Here is an 8,156-nt window from a genome sequence, read left to right on the forward strand (position 1 = left end):
ATGTGGTCCCTCATGTTTCACAGAGCACATGCTTGATGATCAGTGGCAATCATTAACACACATACCCTTGCCTTGCTTTTTTCCTACCTTTTTTCGCCTTATTGTGCATCTTGGATGGCCTGGGAAAGTGGTGTACTGAGTCTTCCACTATTTGGATTCTATGAAGTATTTTATGTAGCTAAGAGGGAGCACACTTGGGAAATGCTCAAAACGAGCATCCCTAAGAGCAAGTCCAAACATTTATCTCATCTACCACTTGTTTCTGTACTCTTATGTACCTTCAATTCATCAGTGATCAATCCTGCCACCCATGACTCTATCAGTCTTGATGGCACTCACCATGGTGGTACATTGATTCACATCATACATTAGCCCATTGCTATTGGCTGAGCTCCAATCCAGTAACATACCTTAGTATGGCTTTGCACTACTGGTCAGTGCCTGGTAACTGTTCACTTCAGTGTACAAATGGTGACAGCAAACTGGACAGTCTTTGGTTGTATTCCTTGTATAACATGACAATTCTGGAAGGGACTTTTTTCAGAATTTCTTACTGGTATACTTCTCTGTCTACTGTTGATTGGTTTGTACTTGTGGAAGTACTGTTAACAATCTATTGAAAGACATCCTTCTGTATCAAAAGCTTCTCTCTGATCAAGGGCTTATACTTGTACAACAGCAAGTCCCAGCTGAGTAGTTGTTACTGTAGACCTCCCAGATTCCCCTTCTTTGAGTTCTAGTGATCTAGAGGCATACTTCTTTGCAACATTTCCAAGATATTATCTCTTTGTTGATATCAACACAAACTAGTAATACTATTCATTAGTATTCTGGTAATATTGGTAATTAACTTGGCAATTCACCAAGTAAGAAACAGATTCATAAGGTCTGTGTTCTCAACAGAGAGTCTCATATGAACATGCAATAAGTTACTCAAACTGACATGCATCCAACAAAAGGGATTGTACTGTCAGCTATGGCCCTCTCCCCAGCAAGTAGGGTTGTCCAGAACATGAGCAGTTCCAAGAGTGAAGTACTAGCAGGCTTATATAAGCTCACTGGGGCCACAGCAACCATATTACCAGGTTATTGAGAATGCTATCTGATCTGATGTCAAACCCATGCAATATACAGCTTCATTCACATTGCCTGGATCATTTTAAATATTGGCTGAATTGTCCGCTTTTTTCTGAGCCTATACAAGCTCTCTTAAGCACAGTCACAGTCCGCACTTACATCGCTTACTAAGCGCCCATTAAGTGCCCAGATGCCGTTCGGAGGTGCAACCGTGCTTGTCTTGTACCCATCCAGTTTGGGCAGTCACACCCCACCACCGCACTGAAAACAGATCTGGGGTACTTCAAGCAGCACACCCCCCTCCATTAGGCGCCCTTGAAGTGCCCGCCCCGTAATGGTCACATCAACTTCGTGGTACCTGGCACGTGTAGACTATCTTAGATACTCAGATTACCGTCTCGATTTGCGCTCGTCCGCTCGTCGTGTCGTGTTGCAGTGTGTCGTGAGAAATCACTGTGCTCTCAATCAGCAATAACTTACTGTAAAAAGTAGCCATGCTCCCAGATGATCTTCGTCTTCAAAGACTCAGGGCTCATGACAAAAGATACCAATGATCTTACGACAACTTGGCAGCTGCTCGGGACTTGGTAACACGAACATATGGCTACAACTCAGAGCGCGCTCAACAAATTATGAGTGATGAGTTCTTCCTGAATAGCAGGGGAAATAGGCCTTATAAGTGGCAGCTTGACATTGCTGAGGCTCTTCTTCTCGGGCTCAACTGTACTGCCATTGCTGGCACAGGAAGAGGGAAGACAATCCCGTTCATGTTGCCCATGTTCTTGCCCAAGAACATGAAGAAGATGGTGGCTGTCATGTCACCATTAAAGAATCTGCAGAGAGATCAGGTGAGTGACTCGATGCGCACCATAGCAATAAGCACTCACCAATGTGCCAGGCACGTCAGTTCCGTAAGATGAACCTGCCTGCGGTTGCCGTGAATGGCGACACATGGGACTCTGCAATGGCTTGTATAAGTGCCGTGTATTATTGAGATAATAATTCAGCTCACATGTACATAGAATATATGCACAAACAAGTATTGAGCAATCTTCACGTCACCCAAAATGTATATGAAACATGCGGAGTGCAACAATGTTCTTACCGAGCGAGGCCTATCGAAGGGAATCAGCGCACTCATCGTTGATGAGGCTCACTGTATCTCGCAGTGGGGCGGTGATTTTCGCCCGTCATACAGCAAAATGAGCCAAGTCCGTGCACACTTACCGCAAGGGACACCTGTTGGCTGTTTCTCGGCAATGATGGCACCAGATGCACTCGAGGAGGCAGAGAGAAGCATGGAGATTGACCCGGAGAAATCCTTCCACCTTAATCTTGGGAACGATCGACCTAATGTCCAGCAAAGAATTGTCAGAATGAAGAATTCCGAGGACTACAGTGCCCTCGACTCTATCATTGAAGTACCAACTGACGCTGCACCCTCTGACATACCAAAGACTCTCATGTTTGTGAATACTCGCCAGATGACCCAGTGTGTCTGGCACCACCTTCATGAGTGATTCAGAGAGCAGTTCCACAGTGCAATAGGGTTCCTGCATGCCAATCGTAGGCAGAAAGTGCGTCAGCATGTCATGGAGGAGTTTATATCAAGCAAGATCTGTATTCTTGTCTCGACAGAGGCTACTGGAATGGTGAGACCAATTCTAGATGCTCTTGTATCTGGGTCTGACGTTACAAAGGGTGCAGACATACTGGACATCCAGCCTGTGATCCAGTTCGGTCTCGCAGCATCTTGCTGTTGGCTGCAGTGCGCCTCAGAGCGGATTACAAAGGCCTAAGTCGAGCTCTGTAAAGTCTGAGGGGCTTAGAGCTCGACGAGGCGGACTGTCCACGGTGTGCATTACATAAGGTGACCATAACTGTACGTAGAAACAGCCACAAAGTCGAAATCAACAAAGGAGTGAAAAATCGGATGAGTGCAGCCTGCGGGTTCAAATCCCTGAAGATGCCAACATTATGGAAAATGGTAGACTGAAGGGAATGACGTCGGAAAAAGTACAGTATGCACGGTATAGTGATGGCGTCCATGTACAATAAAGGAGAACAAACCAGGACACATTCCATGACTTGGACAGGGCAATGGAGCTCAGAATAATTCGCAGAAATGCGGAATAAATTCCGAGCTCAACATGAAGAAGCTGCTGCGCTCATACACAAATGAAGACCTCTACGTCATTAAGCCAGCCTGTAGGATTGCAAACACAGCTGGCCATGCACCAAATGTTTACGCCAACGGAGTATTGACACTGGGCAAGCCAATGAGCGGTTGGATAGATAATCACACATTTACTAGATCGAAACACCAGGACTTTACAGAGCTGTCATATGAGTCGGACATGGATTATCCACATCTCCAGATGCAGAGCATGATGATTCGGATACCATGATTGGGATGGATTCTGGGGAGGACTAGGTACATGCTATGTAATATCATTGGGGACAAGGATCTGTGAACAGATGGCCTGAGCAAGCAGTGAAGATAGATCACTTATGATGCCGGGCAGTCAGGGCTACCACCTTAGACATGGGCAGCGTGGAATCACCAGTGATCCTGTCCTGCATACTGTACGACTGTTGAAGTGGCAGCAGTTCAGATGGCGCACCAGCAGGGTGCAAGTATATGTTGGGTAGTAGTGCTGACAACGAGGGCAACATTGAGCCCGCAGCAGTGAGATGCGGTGAGTCTGACTCGGAGCCACACCCAGTACGTATAGACTGTGTTCAAGAGGACAGGTTGGGTCTAGCTCTACTACATGACATGACATGGAGTCTACGATGTACCATCTGAGCTTCAGACTTGCCTGCATGTGACAGCCCAGGGGTACTGCGACTCGGAGTGCCATCAGAATGTGATATCGTTCTCCAGAACATTGGCAGCGGTCAAGGCCACTGGAAGTAACTGTCATCGGATGGAACACTGCTATCTGTGGCCTGCATGATTGTGAGCAACGATGTGATCACATTACTGATTTTTTCAAGGGAGCAAGAAAGTCACAACTCACCTGTACGGTCACTCTAGATCCCTGCCCCAGTTGTTGTGGTCGAGGTCTGGGTCAAGAGTTGGGAGACATGATGACCTGCAGTGACCCTGGTACATTGGTCTCCAACTCCGACTCCTTGTTCATCTGCTCAGGCTCAGGCACATGTCTATGGCTCTTCTGCACATTTGTGAGGTGCCGCTGACGCTTGTCATTGTCAATCCTGCGCAGAATCTGCAAGACTTCCTTGCTGCAGGTCTTTGCTAGAATCCAGGGCGGCTCAGTGATCTTCAACTCGATATCGTGCACCGACTGTATCTCCCTCAAGTTTTGACCATGTTAACATTTTGACATGATCATCTCTGAGAATTGCACGCGGGCTGATGGGCGCACCGCAGTACTTTGTCAGAGCATGCTGCCGATGTTGAGCTCGGAATTTATTCCGCATTTCTGCGAATTATTCTGAGCTCCATTGCCCTGTCCAAGTCATGGAATGTGTCCTGGTGTGTTCTCCTTTATTGTACATGGACGCCATCACTATACCGTGCATACTGTACTTTTTCCGACGTCATTCCCTTCAGTCTACCATTTTCCATAATGTTGGCATCTTCAGGGATTTGCACCCGCAGGCTGCACTCATCCGATTTTTCACTCCTTCGTTGATTTCGACTTTGTGGCTGTTTCTACTGTACAGTTATGGTCACCTTACATAACGCACACCGTAGACAGTCCGCCTCGTTGAGCTCTAAGTCCCTAAGGCCCCGTTCGGCAACAGAGTCAGACTGGGACTGACCCAGCCTGACTCTGAGCGAGCGGGTCTTGTAAACAAAGACAAACACACGCCGCCCATATGCGGATGTCATGCCCGCGTGCACTGTTAATGACACCGTACACTGCGCTCTGCGGTGTACGTTTGCCACAACAGGCTTGAAGCACCATGCCGCCTCCTGTGGATGACGATCTACGCCGCCGCCGCCTCGTACTTGTACTCCGTACTCATACTCCGCGCTGCCGTTTTCATTCAAACCATCCTCATTGCCATCATCACTGCTGTCGAACCCTATCTCCATCGAGAACCATGGCACACTTCCATTCTCACGGGAGAGGCATGGGTTCTTGAGCTGCTTCTCAGTCACACTCAGTGTATCTACTCCAAACTAGGTGTTCATCACCATGTCTTCTACGCACTCATAGACGAGTTGAAGGCCAATGGGTTCACCAATTCACGATATGTGATGCTTCACAGGCTTGTCTATTTGGCATATCGGGGAGCAGTTCCAGCGGTCAAATGAGACCCTATCTCTGTGAGTTTGTATCTCTGTGAGTTTGCCACACATAATCTAGAGATGTGCTGATTATTAGTGCAGATACTTCCGGTGAATGCTCATGTTCTTCTCCTCACCTGCGTTCTACATACAATAAATGGGTCCGTCTTCCTTCAGCTAACAACCCTGTTCCCACCCGCATTCGCAATGACCCTCGTTTCTTTCCCTGGTTCCGAAATGCTGTTGGTGCGATGGATGGGATTCAGATCCACGCCACAGTTTCAGCGCAGGATCGTCACAACGCACATAACTGGAAGGGCGGGATCATTCAAAATGTCCTTGCATGTTGCTCTTTCGACTTCTGCTTCTTGTATATGCTCAGCGTGTGGGAGGGTTCAATCACTGACACGGGATTGTTCCATGAGGCACGAAATGGCAGTCTACGCAAGCTCCCCAGCAAGTATTATGTTGCAGATGAAGGCTTGCCATCATGTGCGGATCTGCTTGTTCCATATCGTGGTGCTCGGTATCATCTGGCGGAATGGAGAAGGGCAGATCTCAGGCAAGTTGCAAAGTTGTAATTTCTTGTCTTTGCTCACATTGGTTTCCAGGCCCGCAAACAAAGAGGAGCTCTTCAATTTGCGGCATGCTTGCCGCCGCAATGTCATCGAGAGGATTTTCGGGGTTCTCAAACGCTGCTTCAAGATCCTTGTCATTGCACCCGGGTATGACATGGACATTCAAGCACGCATCCCACCAGCATTGGCAGCGGTTCACAACTTCATCTGGGAGCACAATCCAGACGAGATTGCAGAGTTTGACAATATCCTGGAGGGGCAGTGGTTTGGTGAGCTCAGGGCCGCTCTGCCCACACATTGTGAGCGAGGAGAAGTAGATGCTGTGCGAGATGTGATTGCGGAGGAGATGTGGCAAGACTACCAATGGTTGTTACAGGAGCAGGACAACCTAGAGGCACATGATAATCTGTATGTGGAGCTAGAATAGGCCACGGTCTACGTTAAGCTTCCTCTCCAACCATGCCTCCCGCACTTCATCCAAGTCAAGCTCTAAGTATGTATCTGCAGTGTTGCTATCCTTCTCAAAGATATCCACCATCCTGACCTTCTGATCCTTGTCGAGGTTCAGCTCCTTCTGCACACACTTGATCGCCCTACCCCTACGAGCAGGCGTAGGCGGGATACCATTGCCAGGAGTGAGAGCCAATACTCCGTCACAAAAAATGTTGTTGAATGTCGTTGAAGCTGGTCAATTGGACACCTAAGCCTGCCAAAGCCGACAGCACGGAACCCAATGCATGGGCACGCTTTGGTTTGGAAGCCGCAGCAGAACCCGGGCACTTTGCAGGAACAGCACGAGGCAGCGTAACAGGTTCAACAGGAGCACCCATACCTGCATCATTACCTGCTTTGTCCCCACGCACTGGGCTCAGTGATCTGGACCTTGACTCGGAACACGATGCACTCGCAGAAGCTGCCGGCTCTGAGTCCTCGCCCATCTGAGGATCTGTATCTGATGCGGGGCCTGTGGCCTGGGTGGATGGGTGGAAGGCGTGGGTGCCCTTCCCTGTTGATGGCATAATTTGCACCACAAGGTCGTAGTAATCCCAACCCTTGTTGCGGAATGCTGCAGCCGCAGGGTTTTTCTTGAACACATTGTCAGCCTAACAACTAGGCAGATAAGTTGTGGGAGTACCTTTATGTATGCCTGCCACGTAGGCTCGGACCGTTCGTTGATAGTTGTGCCCGACTTCGTGTCCCAGTGGAAGCCCAATTGACTCATCAACTTGTCGACCACCTTGAATGTCTCATGAAGCTAGAAGGGATTAGTGTTACTGCATTCCTCATGCAGTGACACGAACTCACACGTTTCCACTTGGTCTGGCAGGACCCAGTGGTCTTCTTGGTCCTAGCTGTCGTTGCCTTTTGAACGGTCTCAACAGCACCACTGAAGACGGAGGCTGGGAAATTTCCGCCATCTCCCGCCTCAGCCTTGTGCTCAATGAGATAGATGATGAGCGCGTGGGTATCTTGATCGCGCCACTGTGCATCCTTGGTCTTAGCCATAGTGTACGAGTGAGGGGAGGTCGTCACAGAGGCAGTGTGCTGACAAGCCGCAATGTTCGTCCGCATTGGGAAGTGGCTGAGTCACTCTAGTCACAGAGTGTCACACTGGTCAGCCACCTCGGTGTTATGCTCAGGGACGGTCAGGCTGGGTCAGTCCCAGTCCGATTCTGTTGCCGTACAGGGCCTAAGACTTTACAGAGCTCGACTTAGGCCTTTGAAATCGCTCTGAGGCGCACTGCAGCCAACAGGTTATGAGCCCCGTGCTCTGAAGGCCTCCAGACGTCCATATCTGCCTGTCCAAACGCTCTGTGGCCCTCCCAATGTGTCCCCCTTCGCTCTTTCAGCCTTCCTGCACTTTGAAGCCCCTGTCTTCGCCCCTATTCGATCTTTGGTCAATATCTTGCTCGTCTCTGCGCAGTTTTACCCTGTTTTTCGCTCGATCCATCCATCCGCACGTCGCCCTTCGAGTCGTCATCATGGCGCCGTCCCCTGCTTCCTTCCCAATCTCACCAATCACAACTACCAGCAATGGAGGCTTGACATGGAGGCCAGACTTCGCACTCTTGCAGCTCTTCGCATTGTGAAGGGCTCAGAGACCAGCCAGGCCTTTACCCAGCCCCTGGACGCCTCAGAACACCGAGATATGCGCAATTTCGAGAACAGGAGGGACCTGGCAGCTGGGGAGATCGGGGGGTGTGTGGAGAGGGAGCAGCAGACACATCTGGAGGCAA

General features: G+C 49.3%; 2 protein-coding genes across 2 annotated transcripts; one reads left to right on the forward strand and one right to left on the reverse strand.

Annotated features, from left to right (window-relative positions):
- Positions 1-1,643: 1,643 nt before the first annotated feature.
- Positions 1,644-2,363, forward strand: B0H18DRAFT_850162 (P-loop containing nucleoside triphosphate hydrolase protein; the record flags this gene model as incomplete). Its single annotated transcript, XM_048039601.1, has 3 exons — positions 1,644-1,925; positions 1,976-2,048; positions 2,125-2,363. Coding segments are annotated over 3 exons (594 nt in total), but the record flags the coding sequence as incomplete, so codon positions are not given.
- Positions 2,364-6,935: 4,572 nt separating this feature from the next.
- B0H18DRAFT_846149 (uncharacterized protein) lies at positions 6,936-7,350 on the reverse strand (the record flags this gene model as incomplete). The annotated part of the gene is made up of 3 exons (XM_048039556.1): positions 6,936-7,004; positions 7,055-7,174; positions 7,225-7,350. Coding segments are annotated over 3 exons (315 nt in total), but the record flags the coding sequence as incomplete, so codon positions are not given.
- Between the last annotated feature and the right edge of the window lie 806 nt (positions 7,351-8,156).

The sequence above is a fragment of the Fomitopsis serialis genome (assembly GCF_022376445.1).
Source record: "Fomitopsis serialis strain Sig1Antser10 chromosome Unknown B0H18scaffold_134, whole genome shotgun sequence".
NCBI lineage: Eukaryota > Fungi > Basidiomycota > Agaricomycetes > Polyporales > Fomitopsidaceae > Fomitopsis > Fomitopsis serialis.